Source organism: Spinacia oleracea, chromosome 1 (genome assembly GCF_020520425.1).
Source record: "Spinacia oleracea cultivar Varoflay chromosome 1, BTI_SOV_V1, whole genome shotgun sequence".
Classification (NCBI taxonomy): Eukaryota; Viridiplantae; Streptophyta; class Magnoliopsida; order Caryophyllales; family Amaranthaceae; genus Spinacia; species Spinacia oleracea.
Window position 1 is genome coordinate 93,651,614 of NC_079487.1, and position 26,606 is coordinate 93,678,219.

Here is a 26,606-nt window from a genome sequence, read left to right on the forward strand (position 1 = left end):
TTACTTATAATGCCCAAGAAAATTGAGACTTCTTTGATTGCAGGATGAAATATTCAAATGCAGGTTATTCAATTCACCAAAAATCGACATGGACACCTTGTCATAATCATAACAAAGCCCAGAAAAGAAAAATACTCAACACTTGAATTGTACATCAAGATTACAATCTGGCGAAGCATACAATTTACTTCAGGTCTTCCCTGCTACATTTATAGCCGCCTGCACAAACTCTTGACAGCTTTTAAACCCACCAGATAACACATCAGCCAAGGCACCGATAACATCGAATGCTTCCTGCAAGTCCCCAGCAGAAGTCATGTCATCTAACCATGATAAAAGCTCCTTTGAGAAACCGACCATCTCCTTCATATTTAATAGTTTCTCCTTCATTACTACTTCCCAAACCTCCAAGCCGTTCTCATCATCCCCTTCCACTTGTTTTGATGTTCCTTCCCCGTCAGAAGATACTTCAGCAGTGGCCTTTCTGGGTTTGAAGAACTGATGGAGTTGTTCTATTAGACCCGTGTAGACAAGCATAGGTTGGATGATGGGCAGTAGATCATCGCTCGTACTCGTGCTTGATAGTTCAGATTTCGTGGAACCTGATCCCCTGGACAAAGATCTGCTGTGCGCATGTTGCATGTATGCATGGTGAATCCCTCGCTGGATGAAGGCACGGCGGTGCAGGAGCCAAGAATCATATGACTCGGTGAGGAGGGAGCTCACCATCATAAATTGTACAGTCTCTTCTGTTCCACCAGAAGAAGGCTGCAACAGAGGCGAGGGTGAAGGTCGGGAATCCGAGGATGAGGTGAGATATGATGAGATTGCCCTCGCCATTGAACGACGCTGAGAACCACTGCTTTGATCTAGCAGGTGACGAGCCATCTGGATCATATAAGGCAGGAATTTGGAGTTGCTCTCTTTCCCACCACCTTTGCTGTCGGAACTGAAAGATGCTCCTGTGGCAAAACGGGCCAGCATCTGTGTAGACATCAGTAGAATGGTCAACAGGGCTACACTTACAAGAACAGGACAAAAGTATATAATGCTGTGGCCATCAAACTCCAAGTTAGAAATAAAGGTTCTTGTCAAACCCATATACAAGAATATCAAAAAAGTATAGAAGTATAATACGAACTACTTTCTAGTGTGGGTCCTGTCCAGGTACTCTGATCTCAATGATTCTAGGAGGCAAAGACGCATCCATCGTGCAAAAGAAGATTTAATAAGTAAAGCATAGTCCAATTTCTAATCTTAGAGCGCCAGATATATCACATTCAACTATGCATCTCCAAAAGCAAGTAGTGATCCTGAGTTGATAACATGAAATTACGTGCCAAAATTTTAGTCCTATTGGTATAATTTCTTATTCAGTTATTCTCAAGCCAAACTATTGAAAACTGAATCATCACAAAAGTAATCCAGCTATTGGGCAATACGTTACTATTTTGGAAAAGCCACCAGGGCCCACCACAAATAAACCAAGAAGCTAGAGGTTGAAAAAGTGGTCGTACCAGAACAATGTCATACATCAACAACCGAAGGCGACTCCCATCAGCGCGTCCCAGAGCATTGAGATTATCCCAGTACTGGTCAACATAGCGGACGTACTGGCCCAAGGGAACAGCAGGACCTCTAATAGGAAACAAGGCATTACATAGAGTCTCATTGTTCCTGAGAGTAGCCCCTTCCCACTCTTTCTTGGGATTCTTCAGAGCAGCATCTGCTCTTTTAGCCTCCTGATGACACTGAAAATGGATGATATTGAAATGACTCACTGTTGTGTAGACACATTCTCCTCTAGCACTTCCTGAAGTACCAACACCTAGGTTTACCCGCTTACTGTAGGAGTAAACTCCCAGCAGATCATTGGGCCTCAAACTGTAACCCTCTCTGCATACCATGCAAGCTAATCCATCTTCTTCCTCCTCAACATCTTCTAAACCTTCAAGATTTGGCCGTGAAACAACTATACGCTCCCCACCATCAGAAGACAGTTCCTGATGCATTCCCAGTCCCTGCATAAGCAGCAAGTAGTCAAAGTTAGATACATATATAGCTTTGATAAAGAAACAAGCAAATTAAAATGTGTCATAATTCATCTATCAGAACATTACCTGTAGCAGCTCTTCCCTTTTCCTAAGAGCACGACGCCTCATCTCATCCTTTGTGGCATGCCGTAACTTGAGAATTTTCTCCCCTAAGAATCCATCTCCATTCCCCTCCTTGTCAGACAGTGTGTCCAGCAAATTTTCAGCTCTTGCCCCAATCTCGTTCTCTCCTGATACTCCTTCCAATGCATGGAGCAAAGGTAAGATGCCTCCCACATCAATACAATTCTGGGTGGTCAAGTGCCCCATTGATAATCCTCTCAGCATAGATAAGATTAGTGGAACAGATGGAAGTTTCAAACCCAGTAACCACTCAGCCATAGATTTATACCCAGGATGCCCAGCTACAGCAAATATCTCTCTAAGATGCCGAACTGCAACCCCAGTAATCCCCCTCTCCAATACAATGTCCTTCAACCGCTCCCCACAAGAGCTTGTTTTGAGAGACTCGGATACTCTGACAAAGTTTTCCACTGCAAACCTTTGATTTACAGCTTGCTGCGCAATACCCTCATCCTTTGGATTGTCCTCATGATGCTTTTGCAGCCTGTCAAATTCAGTCCAGTTCTGCAGACATGGATCAAAATGCTGGACAAGAGCTTCCATGGCTGCAGGTTCACCATAAGTTAAGTAAGGTAATATTCTAGCCACCATCTCAGTGTTCCTTTGTTGTTTACTTGATTTCTTCAGACCAGAGGTATGAGATAATCGTTCCAAGAACATTAGAACAATCTTCTTGGCCTGTTCACCAGCACCAGTTTCCTCACTAGTGACGGTAAGACCACCCTGGGTAATGCTTATATTATCACTCTCATTAGCTTCCAAGGTCAGTGCCTCAACAATCACAAGAATGCCTTCAGCAGCCTCCATAGCATCAACAGAGAAAGCACGTCTTGCTGTTTCAAGAAGTAGACCTAAAGCCCCCAACTTTAACAAGGCTCGTCTATTCTCCTGTATCTTACAGCAATACATCAGTAGATTGAGCACCACAATCAGCTGCTCGTGGTTGGACTTCAAATCATCTCGTAAGCGCTGTAAATTTAAACAAGTCTAACGCCTTTTAATATGCATGACAGTAAGGAAAAACAAGTTGGTAGAAGAGAAAACACCTGATTTGCTGACAGTTAAATAACAAAAATTAAAGCCACTATGATAGCTGCGTAACCTGAGCAGATGCATAAACCCTAATATTTGTTTGAAGCAACAATGTCTGCTCAAGTCAGTCATCTAGTGACAACAAACTCCAATGTAGGTTCCAGCACACACACAAACTACCATACATAATTACATATGGTGAACAAGAATGTAAATATACAGCGAACTTATAGATTCATAGCTTCCCTAATATTCACAGCACCAATAATCCAACAATTCAGTTAGGGATTTATGGTCAACATATCAGAAGAGTTACATATTTGATTGATAGTAAGTCAAATACCAAGTTCTTTGTAATTAGTTCCCTTATGTTTACTCAATTGTCTTGTTAGGCAATGTATATACAACGCACTTATAGATTTATAGCTTCACTAATATTCACAGCACCAATAATCCAACAATTCAGCTGGGGAGTTATGGTCTACATATCAGAAGAGTTACATATTTGATTGGATAGTAAGTCATATACCAAGTTCTTTGCAATTAGTTTCCTTATGTTTACTCAATCGTCTTGTTAGGTTGTATATCAATCCCATATGAGTCTCAAAGAAACTCTACATAAAGATACTCAATGACAACCCAAAGACAAGAAGAAAAAAAATGAGCTGTCGAAAAATCATTTCAAAAAGAACAAAACCTACCTTAATCATATCCAATATGATTTCTAGCCCACCATACTCCCTAACTGCACCTGCTATTGCAAACTCAACCTCCGGATCTTGAGATTCCTCTCTATCTTCATCCAGCTCTTTAATCATGGGTTCTGTGGCTTCACCATCCAATCCCTACCATTGTTTCAAAAAGAAAAGGGAATTACTTGTTAAGATTTCTTCCATATACAGATACAAATCTCAGAACAGCCAAAAAGTAAAACCACTGTAATTTCGAAGCATACTTCTCGAGTCACTCTAGGTCATCACATGATAAGGTGAGAACAAGGCATTCATAGTGTTCACAGACACAACATGTCAAACAGACAGTTTACCAAGTGTGTCAGAAGAATCTATCAAGTTCTTATGTTCAATACAATAGAAATCATGCTTGATTTTTTTAGTAAAAAGGTGCAAGGACAAGTCCATTAATAGCACATGGAATAAATAAAATAAATAAAGACACACGAGTATAAAAAGCCATATTAGCATACAAGCATAAAGGTTAGCACACCCTTTTGCCAAATCTATATAAAAATTGTCAACGGCGGCATATTATTATAAAGAAAACTCAATTGCAAAATTTCGATTATTTTTTCTTTCTCCTCAGTTTGTGAAATAAAAAATATAATCATTATTGAAAAAACGTAAAATGGCCAAAACCCAATTGATAAGAGTAAAAAAAAGCTCAAACCACATATTTCTAGAGTACCCCAGTTCTTTGTATTTCCCCACCCTTCTCTTTTTTCTTACTCTCCACTTTTAACTTTACTCTTTTTTCATTAAAATAAATAATTTCTCCTCCCACAGAAAGCTTGTCACATAGCCTTCAATTGTCGGGAAAGAAATTGAAGACTGAAGAGATAAAAAGACGATGAAGCTAAGGCCTTCAGAGCCTCGCATAATCTTGTCATAGAGCCATAGACCATAATAGTTCTGAGGATTCCAGGTAACGCGCCGGGATAGGATGAGCCAACAGGAGAAAAGAGAGGGTAAACTCAGTGGGGAAGGCAAAGAGAAAGAATGGTTTAGCAAAAGTCAAACGGTTTTTCTTTCTGCATTTTCTGAGTTAAAAATGTGCGCCTCAACACCATCGCCACTTTCCTCAGAAATATCAACTTACGCTTCCAAAAGCTGATACATATCCAACTGGGGGATGCCGTCTGTGCCAGTAACGATCTGGGAGCAGGATGAGCTAACGGTAGAGAAGAGAGAGGGTAGTTAAGAGGAAAGACAGAGAGGAAGACTGCTTCAGAAAAATCCACGGTTGTTTTTCTTTCCAGCTTTTTGGGTAAAAAAGGAGTGTCTCGACACCACCTCCTTTTTGAAATGCCTCACAAATGCCTTTACACGTTTCAAAAAGCCTGAGATGTTTCTAAACTGTAACTAAGGGATATGCATCTTGGGAACATTTCATTTGTGCTGCCCGGCGCTTCTGGACACTTTGCTATGAATTAACATAAATGGGCAACAGAAATTAAGGAAGATGAAGATGATTTGATTAACGAAATGGAATTTACAGAAAATGCATTGATATTCAAGTTTTCAAGAGGCTCAACAGAACTCTCATCGATAATCAACATGATTCCCTCTACCAAATCTTCTCTATTTATAGATCTTCTCCCTGAACTAATTTCCTAGCTTATTCCTTAAGATACACATACTAACTTATAAGGATCATTCCTAAAGCTCCCCTTCTCTCCTATATCATTTCATTAGACATTTCCAACTGCTGACACCTTAAAGTGTTATATGCTTCCGTGCAGGTGCTTCAAAAAAGCTCACTTCTTTTTTCTGTTTTCTCCTCCATTTTCAAAGCAAAAGTTCAGATTTCTTGACTAAAGTCCAACTCCAGTGATTCACCAATTGTGGTCTGCAAATTATCTCCTTATTTCATTATTTTCTTGTTCACTTGAACAAATCATGCACCCTGCTCCTATTGGTTTTGTTTCACAAGAGACAAAGGAGAATATGAATAACATAGGGTGCATTTTATCACTCTGTGGGCATGAAGAGAGGAGGAGAGGATAAGGAGCGTAGAAGAAATTGAGGATTGTTTATTACAGTAATATTTTATTTTATGAAAACCACAACAATTGGGCTTTAAGGGCAAAAAGTGGATGAAAAGTAAAATAAACAAAAAAAATGATCATTTCATACCAGTATATCGACACTGACAATTTTAATACAATCTGGCAAACCGGTGTTAATTGTCAGAATAAAATTAATTTCTTTAGTAGTTTCACAAAAGACTAGCAGCAGAGCATTAGTCGCACACCCACTTGTTATCTTTCCATGTTTCTCATGAGGATTTTGAATTAGTTTAATCTGTTCAAAAATAGCTGCAAGACACAGTTAAACCAATCTGCATAAATTTAACTGACTAAAGGAGGTGGAGCTAACCTGGAGACGGTATGTCACAATCATTGGAGGACAATCCCTTGTTGAAGCAGTAGCACCAGCGGGTAGCATGGCAGCAGCAGCTACAGTATTTGAAGATTGAATATTCGCCTTCTTCCACACTTGCTCATACACTTGCTCAACACTCAGATCTAGAGATATGATATTCCCAGCGACTAGCAATTCCATTCCATAATCATCTTCTACAAGTCCTACCATATCCAACTGATTGCAGATTTTATTTTTCACATCACGCATTAAAGGACCAACCTCAGCACTGGAATAAGGATTTTTGGTCATGGAACCCCTGATAAATTCTTCCTGAGTGTGAGCCTTGTTAAGAATCAACAAGTACACAGACTCTGGTTTTGATGGACAAATTAAATTGCAAAGCTGCTCCAAGATAAACTGCATACGATACATATCAGGGGAAGACATCATATCAGTAAGTTGATTACATGGGTTACAGAAATAATGCTATGAGGGGTTTTAGGGAGGTGGATATTCCTTACCAAAGAAGTTTGCCCTTTCTTCTCATCTCCGTGAATTTGCAAACCACAGATACAAGCACGTATGAACTGTCGCTTATTCTCACTGCTTTCTTGCAGAAGGCTGTCCAAGAGATCTTTCAACAGACGATTGCAATCACTAATTAGCTTCGTCTTCTGTACTACTAATCCCCGAATAACAATCAGGGCTTCCAGAACTTCGGAGAGCAAGTCGTCTCGCATAAATCTGACATGGAGAAAAAAAAAAAAAACTAAAGGATCAACAAAGCAAGTTATTAGGTGAATTTCAAAAGATCGTAAGGTTTTTTTAGCGACCTTGCTCTGATGTTTGGTATCTCCAAAAATTTTCCAAGAAGCTCTATTAATTTGTGAAGTATAAACCCTTGTGAAATGTCGATATGTAGGCTCCTCTCCAGGGATTCAATATTATTGACTTCTTGGGTAATCAACTTGCATATAGTACTTAAACATCCCCTGGCAGTAAGGAATAAGCGAGCATCTTCCGTCTCTATCATCTTGAAGAGCAAGTCAAAATATTCGACAGCATTTTCAGCAGCAGAGAGAGTCAAGGGCAACCATGCCATTAACAAGTTCAACAAGCGGTAACGTCTGGTTGAACTCTGAGCACAGAGCAGGTTAACCAACATACACATCTCTGATCTTATTGACTGCGAACAAGCACTTAATATAAGTCCTGAGACCCATGACCCCAGTTCAAATGATGACAAATTACTCCGAGAACAAGCACGGCGCTTCCATCTCAGCCCATACTTCAAAGCTAAGAAATCAGCTCTTTGGGGTCTTGACTTGTGGCTGGCACCTCTGGATGCCTGTGAAACTTTGCACTGTCTCCTGACAAAATCAAGATATGATGCTCCCCTTTCCCATTCTGAATAACTCAACAATTGAATGTCCTGAGTCTTTTGCATACCATTCCAGTTTCTCTCCACCAACTCCGATGTAGACTTGCTCCCATTGACAGGAGCACCCAAGGTACCAGGAACATCTGAGCTACTATCATCTTTTGAAGGTTGAAGATGAGAAGATTTTCCAACCGTTTCTTTATCCAGCAAGTCAGGTTTAGGAGGCGTACAAGCCTGAGATACAATCCTCAGGCAAGGAAGAATCACATGCTCTGATATGACTGGGTGATTCGAACCCACTTTTATTGAAGTGAATAGCAACTGGAAAACAACACGTAGCCTCGATTCCCAAAATTCATCACTTGACGAACAAACTTCTGAAAGCAACAGCATTTCTTCTCGGGTGGCCACGGCAATGTCCATTGATCTATGATGTTCAATGCAGTACAAGACTTTCTTCTGGATCAGATTATTCAATTGACTAACAGCATTCATATCACCCTCGGAAAAAGCACAAAGAACAGCTCTTGCTTGCGAGCGAGCTGACTTTGGACCTTGATGAATGTTATTCTCAAACAATTCTGTTAATATGCCCGATGCAACAAGCTGTTTCTTAGAATTGGGATGCTTTGAGAGGAGCTGCAATATCTCAAGACACTGGACAACAAAAGTAGTAGCACAACCATAGCAACTGCTAGGTGACCTGGAAACCACAAATCTCGAAGGTTCTGTAGTGTTAGCATAGTGTTTTTGGTGCAAATAATTCATCAGAACTCGTCGAAGCCCTTGCAGAGTCTGAACACTTTTGCTCACAGAATCAAAGGCTGCCTTGCACTTTTCGCCGTAGAGTACACCAAGAAGTGCGATTTTACGGTTGATCTTACAAGAAGGTCCAGGTAAGGAAACCATCATCTGCTGGACAGAATCCTTTTGCTGTGAGTCTATGTCACTTTCACCAATACTGGACACTATCTTAAGTAATGGTTTTTTGAAGCCCAAAAGTTGTTGATACCTCCTATGAGCATTTTCTGATTCAGATTCTATCGCTGCAAGTCCTCTCTTCATATCTTCATCATCTTCCATGTTATCAAAAGTAAAGCTGGGTTTGGCCATGAAGTGGAACTCAAAACGGCCATATTTGCTGTAGCCACATTCATTACACAGAAATGAGTCTAAATTCTCATAATTGATATTACGACATTGTCTACATTGATATGCATTCTCATGGCAGTTGCTACATATACCGTGCCGATCAGTAACGGGTCGGCTGCATCTTGGGCATTGCAATGGCTCCATTGACGAAGCCTGAAGATTTTCGTAGAAGGAATCAAGTTCAATCATGAAATTGCAAGCAGTAATTGGAATAGGAAAATCTACTTTCAGATCCGTCTGATTAGCTGCAAGGTGGCAGCTTTTGGCACGCTTCCATAAAGACCAATTATTTTTCAACTCCGATAAGTCGGTCACAGGCCTATTATTGTAATACAAGTTCAAAACCTTCACAGATTTGGACTTCCGAGCATCATGCACATTCATTGTAACAGATTGGATGGTGTAGCTGCCCGTACACTTCACTATGATACGGTTGTCTGTGAATTTTGTCTCCGATTTAAGGCTCTCCAGCTTCATCCTGCTGTAGGGCACCTCAGGAGAGCTACAAGAAACACAAGGCTCACTCTCAAGATAATATCCATCAAACTCCACAAGACCACTAAGTGTGTTGTATATACGGGAATTGGGATGATTAGCAAGCAGTTCATTTTGCATATGAAGAGTGTCATAAAAGCACTGGATGACCTCAGAAGTCAAGCATTTATCTAAAAGTTCAGCATTTAACTGCTTTGAGCTGACATCAGGAACCTTGTCAAGCAACCATGTCAGCAATTCTGTATACTCAGCAATGTTTGGTCCATACATCGGCAAACAATTCACTTTCTCCAACAGCACCCTCAACATATTCTCCTTGAACAACTGCTTCCCATGCTGCCAGATGCCATGAAGAACACACTTCGCTTCAGCACGTACAGCACTTGAATTCCACTCCAGGAAGAAGCAATCAATGAACTGCCTCAGGACTTCACCATCTTTGTCAGTGAAGATGTTGACAGCCACTTCCATGTCCAAGCAAGATTTTTCGGCACCGGAATCCAGTCCATCATCTCCTTTCTTTTTCTTCTTCGAATCTTGCGACTGTGCAGAAGATTTATTTAAGCCGACTGCAGCATCCCCAGATTCTGGTTTCTGAGAAGAATTGTTCATATCCTTTCCGGAATAGAAAGCCAAATTCAGGAGTTTAAGCGCCTGAATAACAGACTCCTCTCCGAGATAGAATATCCACTTCAACAAATGAGGCAAAACATCTGCATGCCGCAAACAATACTTTTGCCAGTTTCTAGGACGTGCAGAAGCTACTTCAGCCATGGTGCACAAGCATTTGATTATTTTGACACTTCTCTCATACGGAGCAGGATTCTGAAACCCGCCAGTCTTGTTTACATGTTTGTGCAATCTCTTAAGTTCACTGGAGAACTGCCAGGAGTCACGAACACTGTAATAATGAGACTTGCTTCCACATAAATGCAGAAAGAGTCTTCTAGCATACCTTCTAATAAAAGTTGTCTGAGGATTATTTATATAACTACAAAGAACATCTTGATATCCTTCTAATTTCAAATCTTTGCTGGAAGATATCTTATACACCTTCTCTGTTTTGTCATGCTTTTCAGGACGAACCAGACTGTAGACCAGACGAAAAGTGTTCTCCAGCAGGAGTCTATGGTAGTCAGCAAAAATGTCCACTCGGTGGGCTTTTGCATATGAATCAGAAAAGAACGGGGAAAAATTTCCTGCTGGTAGCTCCCTTCGAACACTTAAAAGAGCCCCGCACCCAGAACCAGGGTGCGAGTTAGATGAACTTTCATGATTACCAGCTGACGACTTGAAAACATGAACCAGCTGCTGCAAAATATCCATGAGATAATTCACAAAAGATTGTTGGCGAAGAATATTACAAGCTCTGAGCAGCTGTGAAGCAAAGTCGTTCTTGTCTTGGTTGCTTGAAGATACTGCAGCAGCAACTGAAGCAGACAATGGATTTGGAGTATAGCTTCTATCAAGTGCATCAGAAGAACCACCAGATTTTGGAACAGAGCCATCGCTCCCAGGCTGGTGCCAATTTCTTAGCATTAAGGTAAAGAACATGAAGACTAGGATTGTAGCTTCACCACATGAAGATCGGCTTCTGGCCACAAACGGTTTCTTAAGATTAATCTCATCAAGGAACCACTTAATCAGTTTCTCCAGATCTAAGCTATCAGGGTTCGAGCTATGTATAAATGGTCCACCAACAGCAGAAGACAGCCGATAGAAAAGTTGCATGACTGGGATAATTCTAACACCAGATGTTGTCTCCATCCAGCCTCTCAACTGTTCTAAGAGCTCAGAAAGAAGCAAGGAATTTACAGCTCGCTTTGATGCAGAGATCGAGACAGGATCCAGAACCGAAGGTGAGAAATCCTCAAGCTCATTTGGTTCTAGGACATGGATAGATGGGGTGGAATTTGGCACATTTGTGCTTAATGAAGTTGGCAAAATTCTTGAATCACTTAAATCATCAGCTGGGAAATGAATTTCGTTGCCTTCTCCTCCTAACGTCTCCGCTTCTATTGGGATTGCCGTCATTGGATGATCTCGGGAATGTGGTGGAGGAAGCCTATCTGAATCTAGCACTTCATAGCATGCTTCACATAAATCAAAATCTGGGCAAATGGTGCAATGCCACCTTCGCCTTAGTATAGGAACAGTGGAGCAACCATCACAACAATATTGTACCGAGGATGTAATAGAATCTTCTTCCATCATGACCTGTGCATTGCCTACAGATGCGGTCACTGCATCAGGATGGGCAGCTGCTGAAGTAGCATTGTCTGCCGCATCATCGGTAGCCAACATTGTTTGCTTTGGGAATGGAACCTGGAGCAATCTTGAAGATATCGCCAGGCTACTCATTGCATGAAGAGAAATATGTGAGTAATTGGAGCTTAAAAATAGAGCCAAGATGACAAAAAGGCAAAAGAAAATCATTTACCTGCTTGCTGTCTGAACAGCCTCATTAGGGGAAAATAATAGTTTCTTTAATAGAAAAACTGCAGCTGAAACAGAATGTCCACGTGGATCCTTCCCGTGTAATGCCAAACATTCCGCGTAACAGTAAATGAGTTCCACAGAAGATATAACAATATTGTTCATGGTTTGTGTGTCTGGCTGCTCTATCTCCAATATTCCCCACAAGACTTGCATAAGCCCATCTACAACTTGAGAACCTGCAATACGAAAATAAATTTCACACTACCAAAGAGCAGGCTGCTACTAAGCTTGAATACAGATAATTTTGTAAGACCATGAAACCCTGAATTCTCAATATCTACAAGCTAAAGTAAAAAAAAGAGATGCACAACTGAAAGTAGTGGTATTGCATGTGTGTAGCATAGTCTGGACCATATATTATAAGAATATTCCATTATTGTTGGCCCTCGCATTATTTGCACAAACATAGTAATACTCCCTCCGGTTTCTTGAAATCTACTCGGTTACTATAGCAACAGGAACCAAGAAAAACTCAAGTGGGAGACCACCCAAGTGGATACTTTTGCTTTAAAGTGGAGAGTTGCAGAGAGTAAGAGAATTATTAAATATTAGTGGATCCCACAAAGTGGGTAAGAAGTGATATAATATGAATAACAGTTTGACATAAATGAAATAAAGTAAAGTGAGTAGAACGTAAGAAAACACCTCAAAACGAAAAGCGAGTAGAATTTCGGAAATAGTTTGGATTATATTATGCCAAAATTCAAAACAAATATCATCAGCTAGACGGAAAACACATGTTGACGGTGTAGAGATTCTTTCTAACAGACTTCAAGGAAAGAATAAACAAAATAAATGACTAAACCTCAATTGAACAAGGATATTGCAGCATACTGTATTACTATAGAACCACCCACATACCATTCATCTCGAGAAAAGCAGCCAAATTTGCCCTCCTATGCAGAGCAATCTTAGATACAGCACGCATCTGAGAAGTGAACTCCTCAATTATCCATGCTGATGTAGAACCACCCACCCCCAACCTTGACAACAGCAAAGCTGCAGATTTAACCACACCAAGAAGTCGCATATTGTCCTTAACCTGAATAAAAATAAATTCAGTAATCAGATCATGCAAGACAAATCTAGTCTGTAAAACCTGCATGTGATGCAACATGAAAACTAAAGACTGGAGCCATGAGAAAGGATAAATACTTGGTAATAGATTTCTCTTTTAGGAAATAGAGACTGCAAGATACGGCATGCAGAAGACTGCAGTAATAGCTCCCGGTCACTTTCAAAAATTGTTTCAAGTAGTTGCTTGCACTTGAGCATGCTTAGTTCTGGTTTCACATCTTCAACTTTAGAGCACCCTAGAGGCTTGCACAGAAAATACAGCCTAGATAGAAGTTTAAGCCCGTCTGCCAGTATTTGTTCCTCAAGAGGTGCAGACTGCAGAGAACGGATCTTTCTTCTAGAACCTGTAGCCCATGAATTACTTCCAAGCACACGGGCTTCCATGTCAAGAACTGCATCCATTTTCTCTTTCCAACCAAACTCATCTTTAGGGCGCCCATAAACCTCCAATGAGTCTATTCTAGGCAGTGCAGAGCCATTGAAAGTTGCCCCAATTGAGACTGTAAACTCTTCATCAGCAAGAAGAGACTCGGCAACAGTAAATGGAATGTCATACCAACACCGCATGCCTTCATCAAATTTTATCATCCTCTGAAAAATGGTCATATCAGAAGGGATGTGATTTGCTGAGGTACTTCCAACATGCATACGGACGCCGACCATTACTATATCAGGGTTCGAATTTGACACTATAATCTGAAATGAGAGGAAAAAGTTGTAATTCATGTACAATAAATTACAAATAACAGGAAGCATGAATAGAAAGAAAAATGAATCTGTAACAAAGATGCTCAAAGGACTACAGCGAAACAAAGTGATATACCTTAAATCCAGAAGGGCTGGGGCTTTCAAGAAACCCGTCCTCGGATGCCAAGCTCTGCTTAGCTCCTTCAGAATCACCATTTCTGACAGCATCACCACCCAGTTTCACATCAGAAGTGATGCACACTGTCTTCTCAAAGAAATCAAGAGGAAATTCAGGATTCACACCGGAGTAGGCTTTATTACTAAGGATGTTTGGACCCAATTTTTTAACTTTCTCAGATGTTGCATTTGACCCATAATCAACTCCAGATAGAACATGTGAAAATATCTGAAGGCTACCATCATCATGTAGGACAAGAGAGTGGAACTTGTCCTTGGATATAGGTTTATAAGCAGTTGCACCAACCACAGGTGAATTTGAACCAACTGCATGTCGTATATTCTGGGCTAAAATCTCCTGAGCCCCCATGGACACTGCAACTGCAGCATTTGATCTCCAACTTGAAAAGCATACAAATAATCCACTACCGGAAACCAATTCTTTCCAATGATGCAACCCAGCAGGTCGTCGCTTGTCGTCTTGCTCATCCTCATACACGGCAGATATATCTGTTAAAGATGTTGCACCAGCGTTTAGCCGACCAATAAATGTACTTCCATCTTGATACGATACAAAGAGTAACTTATAGGTCGATGAAAAGTACAAAGACGACCCTTTGACATGGACATCTTTATCGGGAATCTCAACCTTTTCATTCAGTTGTTTGGTCCCCACATTCACTTCAGTCGACAACTCAACCTTGAACAAACATCCCAGTTCCGATAGCACGATGAGATAGACCTTACCCTGAGATGCCACAGAGAGAACAGCATCTGTGATCATCTGATCCGCCAACGTAAAGTAATGCAAGGGGCTGATATTGTCCTGTGACAGATCATAAATCTTAACAAACCTATTAGTGACCACCATTAGTTGCACTTGAGAACCTGGGACCCAATCAACCCGTCTGATATAAGCGCCCTGAAGAGCCAGTTCAATGGCAAGACGATCGGTCACTTCACCCCGAGGACTGACAGTGAAAACCTGGCAGTCTTCATATCCAGCGACGGCAAGATAATTCTCAACCAAAGGGTTAAAAACAAGATGTACAATTTCAAAGCGAACTACATTCTTGGACAGAGGCTTAACATTAGTTTTGTCTGCCGTAACAGGTGCAACAGTGGCCTGACCAATCAGCTGTCCTACATCAAATATAGCAACTTTGTCACCCTCTCCTACAGCAAGCCTACCACGGCTGCTCACACTAAGTAAGGATTTCATAAGAGAACCACTAGCCAGAAGAGATCGAAGTTCCTTCGCATTGGAGTAATCTGCCTTGATCTTTAGATCTAAGGAACCACTTTTGTAAGCTTTCTTCAACTGCAGAAGGTCAGATCCGAATAACAGTACCTTATCTTCTCCTAAAATCAGATTTTTATCTCTTGAAAGGTTACCATCCCTTTTCCTTGTGATGGAAGGCAGAAGCAAGTTACAAATTTTAAGCACCTGTACCTCGAGGTCAAGTTCTTCATAAAGACAAGGAATCGCACCTTGGATGTCACTGGGGACCGAAAGCCTCACAGAATTATCAGCTTCAATAAAAGCATCTTCATCAGGATCTGAATCACTATCAGGCAATTGATCTCCATCCTCTGTGAAAGGCAGTAATGGTTGGAAATTGCCAGCACCCCTAGCTGGTGCTACATCGCTTCCGGTGAATTTCCTCGGCTTCAAACACTGGCAAGTGCTCCCTCTAACACCTCCAGCTCCACAATCACAGAAGAAACGACTGGAACGCGAGTATACAACACGATGACCACGGTGACACACTTTTGCACAAACAGAGCAACAGCCTTTTGACACCGTTAGATCACAAGTATAACAGAAATACCAATGTTGTTCCATGAAATTGCTGCCACTAGAAGTAAATGTGCAAACTTTGGAAGCAAGGGCTCGTTCACTGCTAGAATCCTCTTCATCATCCTTGTCTATGCTAGCTGCTTCCCCGTCAGATGTTCCATCGTCCTCATCTTCATCTAGAGATGCAGCATCACACTCAAAAGGTATTGAGCTACCATCCTGATTGGCACTAAGAATCAAACTCTCGGAACTTTTTTTGGAACCAGCTGGTCTACTAGCAATAGAACCCAGCACACGACTACTTCCAGAGAAGGATTTCCCAGTGCTTTTAGCTGGCATATCCGGAGAAGATCCAGAATCAGTCAAGATTGTCTCAAAGAAACTCAAAAGATATTTCAGCCCTTGCAGCTGACGTTCATCAACCGCCAGCTTCTCCATCAAAGAGATACTACTCTCAAGCAGTAGTTTCATTGAAGCTTCATCTCTTAAAAGTTGGGTAACAAAACCAAAATAAGATTTTGCAGCATGAATATCATATACTTTAAATGCTGTCTCCAATGAAAGCAGCAAAGCGTTAAACAAATGGCTGTACAATTCTCTAGACAGCGAGTCATCAGGAGATACAAGGCACAGTATGAAGCTCATGGTTGATTCTCTGAGGGTCATTGAGCTTCCTTTAGCACATGTACCTGATGAAAGGCTTCCAGAATCTTCTGCCGGAAAACTTAACAGTCTCTTCTCAAACCACTTGGACAGACAGCTTAAATCTATGCCAACGAATTTCTTTTGTATTCTCTGTTTCACATAAAGGCTCAGGTCCCCCGATAAAACATCATTAAAGAAATTGAGAACCTTTGCATTTACTGATTCGGAGTAACAGCTATCCAGAGAGTCAATCAGAACAAGTAAATCACCTCGCTGTGAACCATAAAGGTCGAGAACATGTTGGGGAACATCTTCAGCACCAAGATAAAATCTGAAAACATCGATCCCCAAAGTATCTCGCCGAAGACTGTCCATGATATCAACAGCTTTGACAACTAGTTGTTCAACCTTAACATGATTGACATTCCCTCTGACATTGATGTCCGAAAGAAATCCTTCGATCTGCTTTATCAGGAACAACAAACTATAATCAGGCCCTTCTGCACCTGTACATCCACGACATACATCTCTACACTTCCCACTCAAGTTCTTTAAAACCCTGTCATATTTAACTGTCATCACCGAGTCAAGAATTTCATGAAGCACGTCAGTCTCCACAGAAATATCTCCCCTTGTGCCTCTGATTTTGAAGATCAGATCAAGAAGGCAGATTATTCCTCTGATACTGAGAATAGAAGAAACCAGAGCCCCACTAGAAGTTCGTGGGTGTGTAGGGAAACCATGGAGCATGCTTTCAGAAGATATAACACCCAGCAAATGTGATCCCCCCTTGTTGATGACATTGTCAATCTTTGGGAGGAGGTCATCAACAGATTCCAGCCCCGCATGAACAAGACCATTCTTCACCAAGATCTCATCCTTCATACACTCGTCAAATTCAGTATGTTTGAGAAGCAAAAGAGGAGAAAAAATCTGCGCATGTGACTGGTTTTCACTAATGGTGAACAAGAAGGCTCTCTGGTATGTTCTGATATATTTTGCCAATAATGAAGACAAGCTTTTCAGTATAACTGGGACTTTATTAGTCTTCAAAATCATGGAGATGGACCCTTCGGCAAGAGAAACAAACTCCGCATCAAACGCATTTTCTGTCCAAACAAAGTTGGCCCCAGGGACAGAATTCTTAACACAGTAGCTCCCAAAACCTGTATGAAGGAAAGAGAGAACCAGGGAAAGCCACTGTCCATTTCTCATCATGTCCCAACCAAACTCATGAATGTCAGCAGGCATCGAAACAGAACATAGGTGTTGAAGAAACTTAATGACAATATCCACAACGTCCACATGGCTTTTCACAAGGTCACAGTGTCCCAGCAACAAATGGCTAAAAAGAATAAATTGTTCAACATTTGATGGATCAAGGTTGCAGTTGGCGCTCCAGGCAGAAGACATATGGTTCGGTGACAACCCAGCAGCAGGTATATCCCAGCAAAGCAGAAACATGTACCTCTCAAGAACCAAATCCTCAATGGTTGCAGCCTTCTTACCCTTCCATAGCTCCAAAATTGGTGAAAAGACAGTGTATATATCATTCCAACTCAAAGACGAATTTACATTGGCTGCATCAGAGCTAAACAGCCTCACAGGCACAGATTCAAAATCAACAAGGTGATTAAGCAGGTTGCCAAGGAGAGGCTCTTCTTTAATAAACAAACTCATAACATTATCGACTACTACTGAGGACCATGATGTCACAGGATCATTGAGGTGGAGATGATGGGATCCAACAAGTCGTGCTGCATTCAGCTTTGATCTGAAATCCCTGAGCAGCGATGTTGGACAAGCACGCATATTCAACATCATATGCCGAAAAATTACAATCAACCGTGAAACTACCAAAGCCCAGCATGACAGCTGTGTACTGCTCGATACCTGTAAACTGGAAGCTAAGGTCTTTATATTAGAGAAGATAAGCTCAGCTAGTGCCACCTTTTCACTTTCAGAAGACAGATGGAATGTCAAAAGAATAATCTCCATGTGAAAGACATTAGGAAGAGAAATAAGAAGCTCACTAAGTATGGAGCAATTAGAACGCACATCTTTTTCTTTCTCAACAATAAAATTCACAAACTGCTGACACACCTTTTTCCTTAAATTGCTGCCAGCTGAACCCACTCTACAGACTAAAGTCTGAGCTAGCAAGACAAGGGTTTGATCATTGTATACATAAGAACCATTTTCAACCTTTAGAATTTGAAGGACAAGGTGCTCCTCCAGAAGATCAGAGAAAGCATGACGCTTGAGCAGACCGTGCAACATCTCGAAGCATATCTCTTGAATATGTTCTATCCTCCTCTGCTCCTGTACAACAGTAGTACCATCAAACCCCTCAGAGTAACAAATTTGACAGCCAAGCATTAACAGAAGAGAATCGATATGATTTCTGTTCAGCTTCTTGCAAGCATCCTCGTAAACAGGAGCACACCATTCTGGAGAAAATATGCAGGACTTGAGGAAGACGGATAGGTCTGCAGCAGCTTCTATTATCGTGTTATAGAACCCAGTGAGAGGATTAACAGAAGGTGCTTGCTCATACCCATCATTTGATCCCACAGAGCGACCACCCTCAGAAAAGAGATCCCCAAAGAGTGCTTCATCGTCATGGCAACCAGTGTTCTCCATATCACAGATGGAACTAGATTTTGCACCAGAACAAGATTTCTCAAGTTTCGGTTGCAATTTCACTCCCTCGGTGTGCAAGAGATAGAGAAGATGCAACAGATTATCTACCCAGTGAATTGATTTAGGAAATATTATTTCCAAAAGTTCCTCGGCTGTGTAACTCTTAACCAATATGATATTTTCAGAACGAACATGACAAACACATCTGGCCTTAGGATCAGCAATATCAAATGAGAGGTCTGCACCCAAATCCTTCTCCACTTGCTTCTCATCTCCTTGATTTTTAATATCTCCAATGAGTTTGACAAAATATAGAACACACCGAGGAAAGTATACCAAAGGGGGCTTCAAATTATTGGCTGACTTGTTATACCTCCATACACTCGAATCCAAAAGATCGAGTATAGAAGCCATTAGACATGCCCTAACATTTTGAAAGACACTCCTACCACAGCTAAGTAGTTGTACCAAATGTAGAAACTCTTGAAGAATATTCAGTACAACACCTTCATAGTAATTCTCAGAAGCTATATTGCTACTTATGAAGTCAAGACTTGGTCTAAACAAGCTAGGAAGCATGTCAGCAAAAACAGAAATACTCTGCAGCAATTCAGAGTTCACTTCGACATAAGGGACGCTCCTTGCAAGATTTCTGAGTAACTTCAGAATATTCAATGAAAGAGATATTTTCCGGCAAAAGCTCAACTCTGCCGTCTTAACATCAAATGCTTCTGGGAGCTGTACAAGTTGTTTACAGAACATAATGAGCCGGTGAATGCATCCTAAGCGAAGAACAGACCAATGCTGTGATGAAGACACTATCTTGTTGAAATCCTGGGAAAATGTAGAATCTGTAGGTGATTGTGTGACATTATCAAGTTGCATATCTGAAGCCAATGTCATAACAAGCTGATCAACAGGTTGTTCTCCTTCATACAGAACAATTGAAACAATAACATTAGGAATGCTTAACACTTATAGGAACTTAGAAATATAGAATCCATGTAGAAATATAGAATGCATATAAAAATATAGAGTGCAACAGCAACATAAAAATCCAAAAGAAGCATACCTTGTAAGTTCCACTGTCTGTGCTTTTCAAGCAGAGAACCTTCCTCTTTAAAGGAGATAAGAGGCAAGCCATCCATAAGGGAACTTGTTAAGCTGGACTGAGACAAATCAGATTCATTATCCATCTGACCCAGTAATCCAATTTCCAGCAGCTTTACGGCGAGATTCTGGGACTCGTGTAGAAAAAAAATATCAGGCAATTGTACACAGAATTTAGAACAGAATCTCAACAGAAAATTAACAACAGAAATCAGCAAATTATAAGAATGGAACATGACTACATGAGAAAGAAATGCTATTGGCGCTTGGCTTTTCAGATTTAGGTTAATAATGACTTGTGTTCAGAGCCCTAGTTTCACCTTGATGATTAATGGTGTGCCGACTGGGTTTCTTCAGTCCAAGTGGGGGCTTAGGCAAAGAGACCCAATGCCTCCCTTGCGTTTTTTTGGTGTGTATGGAGTACCTCAGTAGGATTATGGCTTACATAGGTGCTCAAAAAGAGTTCAAGTACCATTCTAGGTCCAAGACTCTAAATCCGAATCATCTTTTTTTTGCTGACGACCTGGTCCTGTTTTATAAGGGAGATTCTACTTCTATAAATATGATTCTTCGAGGGCATTACCTTTTTCCGACACCTCTGGTCTCTGTGCTAATAAGAATAAGTCAGAAGTTTACACTTGTGACATGAGTCAGAATGAAGTTGCTGGAATTTCCGATATCTCTGGTTTCAATGTGGGTACTCTCCTTTTCAAGTATTTGGGATAGCCTGTTAGTGCAAAGATATTACCTGCAGCTGATTCTGAAAAATTGGTGGAAAAAATGATGGCTGAGATTGAAGTTTGGATCTCTAGGCACCTTCCTTTTGATGGAAGGTTACAACTTATTAAGTCGGTGTTGATGAGTATCAATGTGTACTAGACTCAAACTTTTATTTTGCCTAAGTCACAAGAACACTAATGCTATGTGCAGATCTTCGTATGGTCTGGGAATCATAACACTTCGAAGCCTGGTATGTGACGTGGGATAATCTATTTAAGCCTAAGAAATTTGGTGGTTTAGGTAATCGGAATGTGATGCTTTGGAATAGAGCAGCCTTGGGTAAACAAGTAAGGGACATTGCGAGAATGAATGGCAATTGGCCTGACTCGATCCAAAGAAAAAAATCTGATCTGAAACCGAAAAAATGAAAACTCAATTTGAACCCTGTAGGAGGTAGAGTTTATTTAAGATCCGACAATCCAACCTGAATCCAATTGCTACTGCCATTTCATAAACTAATGGATTAAAACTACTTCCTCCGTTCATAAATACTCGCAACTTTTGTCACTTTCACGCATGCCAATGCACAATTTAGATCGTCAACATCTTAAATTCTCTTCAAATAAAAATTATAAAAAATTGATATTTTGGAAATACGTATTGTGACGAATCTAACGAGATCTCACATGACTATGTTTCTTTTGACATATAAATCACCAATAATAGTCAAAGTGAAATATGTGAATAGTGTAAAAATATCAAACGTTGCGAGTATTTATGAACAGAGGAAGTACATCATATAGTATAATTGTTTTTGTTTTTTTAAAATTCAGATTTTTGTGATACTATCATACCAAGTGATAATATAGTCCGAATCCGAATCAATCCGAGGCAAAATAATCCGATATAGGACCAACAAATAATACCCGAGTTCGTATCAGACTTAAAAAAATCCATGTCCGAACATAGATGGGTCGAATATGAAGTTTGTATAATCCGATTCGAACCGCTGCGATCCCCAATTACAAGGAAAGTTGACAACTTATAGGTGAGATGGGTCAGTGGAATTTACATCTAAGGAAAAGATTGGAAAGACTACCAAGCTCCAACTAGCGTTGGGCTCAGAAGTGTGTTTGTAAGGTAAGCATGATTTGAACTTGGCTTTACCAGGTAACGGGTGGAGATCAGGGCTTAAATACAACAAAAGCAACATAATCTGAACTAATGACCGGGGACAAAGATTGTAAATTTGCAATAGTGTAAAATGGTGTGATGCAGATTTTCTTCACCGAAACAAAGTTTCAGGTTGTGGTTGGCTATGCTTGGGAGGTTGAGGCAAGACAAAGGTTGCACCACCTTCAGGTAGCAACCCTCATCTATGTACTATTTGCGATAAGGAGGTGGAATCTCACAAGCACCTTTTTTTTACAACTGTGAATACAACAAGATAAATAATTCACCAAATAAAAGGTTGGTTGCATATTAGTGTCGAGACAACCAACTTCTATGTTCTTCTTCGATGGATAAACAAGAGAATTAAAAGGTCTCAATTCTGGAAACACGTAGTTACTTCTGTAGTTAGTGCCACTTTGTATGGGATTTGTTGTGCTAGCAATGAAGCCTTATGGGAGTTTAAGGTAGCTAGTTGGAACTCGGTACGAAAAAGGTTCTAAGGAATCGTGAGATCCAGGCTAAGAAGTATAATGAGTAAGAAGGTCCCTCATCTCGATAGGGAATGGTTTGAATCTTTGTAAAATGAGTGTTGATAGGAGGGGACAATTGTGTGGTTGATAAGGATGAGCCTACTGAAACTCCTGTTGCAGTGGACACGAGGAAGAGATCCAAGAAGAGTGTTGAAGGTGAAGCACGGGTATCTTTTGGCTTTGGGTTTGCTACCTTCTCCACTTCCTCTTCTCTCACAATGGAAGGAATGCTGCAAGAACTCAAGCAATCATTTTCAGCAATTTTGGCGGGGCAAGAACAACTGTGCAGGAGTGTCAAAGAACTTGAAGATATTGATGTTCTCCTTCGTGGTGAGATGGAAGCTCACAGGCAGCAGATGACAGAGAGCCACCAGCTGATTCTCAAGCACATTGAGCAAGCAGCATTTGAGGACATTATAGATGGTGAGAGGTGATGAAGAAGTTCCTGATTATCCAACCCCTACTCCCAATCATTTTGCTAAACACTACCCACTAGAACAATCTTTTTTTTTTTTGCTATGGTTGTATAATTTGGGCGAACGATACTTTTTTTGGCTTGCTATATGAGGAACATTAGCTAATGTTTCTTCTTCTACACACTGTCTTGCCTGACTATGCATGGCTAGATAACTCTTTCTTACAGGAACATATTTTGATTGACTATGACTTTGTAAGTATGGTGCTGTGTTTGGATAATCTACTCCTGAGTTTTTATTGATGACAAAAGGGGGAAGAGACAAGGCAAACGGTAACAGAAAGCAAGCTACTCTGTAAGCAAGCTACTCTGTAAGCAAGATGGTATGGACTCAAGTTACCTCTATCGTTCTTTTTATCTTTTTTCACTTGGTTTATCTTTCCATTTTGTTCATGCTTCATACATTTTTTTTTTTGGTTGTTTTTGTTGATGATGTGTCTCCCTAATATGCATAGATTTGTCACCAAAAAGGGGGAATATTGTTGCCCCTTAGGTTTGGATGATGACATACAAACTATACTGATAGTCTACTAAGTTTATGTGCAAAGACGACTAAGAAGTCTGGAGCAGGAGTTGAAGATAGTCAAGCAAAGAAGACTTGAAAGACCCACAAATAATCAAGCTCGACCGAGTTTCTTTGGAGGAACTGTGAAAAGTTCCTATAAAGAGTTCCTATGAAGAGTTCTGTTGAGACAAAGCTTCATGTGGAAAGATCTAAAGACTAAAACTAGAGTTATTTTTAGGATTAATGCAAGTGCTTAGAAAGAAGACTGTTCAGAACTGTTTGGGATGTGATCTCATGGGTATTAAGTTGATGAAAACATATATCTTAAAGTGTTTTTCATATAATCATTTGTTAGAGTAAATGATCAGTTTTGAAGAAATCCAACTTATTAGGATTTTATTAATAATAGGATTGTTTTACAAAATCTGTCTAAATATCCCACTATTTTCTCTTGGTTGCGTTTTTACAAAGCAGAATTATTTTGTGAAAATATCAAACCACGTTCTAATTACTTAGCTGCTAAATCAGTTGAGAAAATCAAGGCTTACTTGGTCTACAGCCCATGAGTTTCTCATACGAACCAGTCATGTGTACGTGCCTTATTTTTAGGCTAAGTGGCTGTGAAAGTGGAGGAGATTAGTTGGGGACAGAGGAAGACTGTGGCCTATAATAAGGAAGGACTTTAAGCATTAGAAAATCACCTGACTGAATTAAGCAATCTTTCTGGGAGAAAACCAAAGTTCTTTATACTCCCAAAAAGTCGGATCCTCTAAGTGATCCTCTAAGTGTTATTGAGAGTTCCTGTTCCTTATCTTTTCTTTCTTAAACTAGTGTTTGAATCAATCCAATATTGTAATCCATTCTTTTGTCTAAGGGTTGAGTGACTGTGAGTGGAGAGAAGACTTCTAAGTTGAAGTCTGCGAGAGCCGAGATCAGTTGTCTTTTTTTTTTTTTTTTGGCAGTAGTTAAAACAAGTACAAGCCTAAGGAAAACGCAGCTCTTATTTCCTTTCTGCAGTTGAAGTCTGCGAGATCAGTTGTTTCGGAAGCAACTGTTAGGAACTCATGTTGTGATAATCTGTAGTGCAGTTGTTGTAACAGAGTTGTTGCATATTCAATGAAAGAGTTTTTAAGTAAATCCCTAGAGGGTCGAGGTTTTATTTTGAAGAGTTTCCTCGCTAAAATTCTCTTGCACTTATCCAAGTTCTTGTAGCTTTAGTTTTAATTCTGCAAAAATTAGCTACAAGTTCCCACTTCCCACACTACAATTCACCCCCCTCTTCTAGTGTTCATCCGAGTAAACATATAAATATGTTCTCCAACCTAAAGCGGGCACTAAGAACTAAGAACCTGTATTGGAAATGATAATAAGAAAGCATACTATTATGCATTGCTAGGAATCATGAAGAACATTCAAATAGCATAAAACCAAATACATGTAGTAGACTTTTGGGCAATGTCTTCAATAATTTAGTTTTTCAATGATTCCCACTCCACATAACAAGCTATATTCTTTGAACAACCTAAAGAAACACCACTCCACATAACAAGCCAAAACACATATTCCCAAAAGCAAACACAGTCCTTAGAACCTCCTTGTACATCTCAAAACCGCCTTACCTTACCAATCGAGTCATCATACATTGTTGATAAGCGCAAAATATTCACATGTTTTGCCAAAAATTCTCAGTTTTAATACTTCCTCCGCTTTAAAATAGTTTCTAACACTTTGCTTTTTACACTATTCACATACCCCCTTAGTTCATTTTTCATGATCTATACTTGAGAAAAAACATGTTAATGTGGGATCTTGTTAGATTGTTTTTAATGTTTATTTTCCGAAAATCAATTTTTTATAATTATCACTTATCGATAATTAAAGATATTAATTGTACAAGTTATGCAATTGCAAACATGAAAAGAAAAGTGTTGCTAGTAAAAGAAACGGAGGAAGTACATTATTGTTACTATCACGCTTCAATGTAAAATACAACACATAATTATGACATACTACAGTAACCTTCTTTTAAGCAAAACAAACTGATTTGTTCATGAAACCCTTTGGATGTTTCTTTAATGGTTGTTATGATACGAACATTCATGAAAAACCACAAATCTTAACCGGCTGTGCACAAGGCAGAAGACATCCGAGTGTTCCTAGATCAATACTGATGTGTTCTTCCTGCTGTTCTAATATTGCTTGCGTGAATAAAAAGAACCGCTATCAACCTCCGAAATTTCAAAAATCTTTAATAAAAGGATTAAAAAATAATTGTTGCCTGCTTCTGTACATAGCTCAGAAACTCTAATCATCAATTAGTATGCACATCTCTATCATAACAGTGCTGTTCTCCACATTTACACCAAAACACAGTATCATCACCAATTGCATAAGCTTAAACGTGACAGAAAATTAAAAATCACAACTAACATTTGAGCTCAAAATTAGCAATACAGCACATTTTACTGACCTGCAAGCTCAAGTCGTCACTGTTAATCTTCGATTTCTCCAAGCAGCACAGAGCGAACTCCATCGATTCATGCAAAGTAGCAACAACCAGAGGCTCGACATGCTCAACTGCTCAAAATTCCACACAAAACAGCAAAAAAATCAAAAAAAAATCCTAAAAAAGAAAAATCAAGTGATCAACTTAATGAAGGAAATACCTGAGAGAGATCGATTGGCGGAAGCAATTAAAACAGCGAGAGAACAAATAGATTGAATCTGAGAATGGCTCCAAGATTGAAGACCTAACTTCTTCGAATTCGCATCAAAATCGTCGTGTTTTTCGTCATCGATCGCTTCGACACCGTAATTAAGGATGGAGTAGAAGTGATGCAACCCTAATTTGAGTGAACCGGAAGTTCGAAGTCTTAACGAGAGATCGCCTTGAGGAGGCGATACAGCTTCAACGAGTTTAGCGAGTTCTTCCGCCATTGTTGCGCCTTCAATCAGCGACCGGATGACAAAGAATTGTCGATCAATTCATTGAAGTAGAGAGAAGTAGGAGAGAGAACGAGAGATTTGTGGTTGTTTGTGGAATGGTGTGAGAAAGAAAATTGAAGGAGAGATAGAGGGGGAAGGGAGGGAGAATTTAGAGGAGGTTTAAGGAGGTGGAAAATTATTTATAGTAGGATGTGGCTTTTTCGGAGGCACTTGGAAATGGAGAAAAGGAGGTGGTAGAAATGGGACTTTTCTTTTTGCCTTGGACAAGTTTTCTGGTTTC

At 40.1% G+C, this 26,606-nt stretch overlaps 1 protein-coding gene across 1 annotated transcript; it reads right to left on the bottom strand.

The window, feature by feature from the left end:
• LOC110799505 (auxin transport protein BIG) lies at positions 1-26,606 on the bottom strand. Its single transcript, XM_022004770.2, has 14 exons — positions 26,047-26,606; positions 25,851-25,957; positions 19,940-20,105; positions 13,738-19,796; positions 12,993-13,610; positions 12,699-12,879; positions 11,779-12,013; positions 7,144-11,691; positions 6,832-7,054; positions 6,323-6,727; positions 3,911-4,054; positions 2,121-3,146; positions 1,518-2,021; positions 1-984 (listed from the first exon to the last, which is right to left on the bottom strand). The coding sequence occupies exons 1-14, from the start codon at positions 26,315-26,317 to the stop codon at positions 190-192; spliced, it is 15,282 nt and encodes a 5,093-aa protein (XP_021860462.2). The 5' UTR covers positions 26,318-26,606; the 3' UTR covers positions 1-189.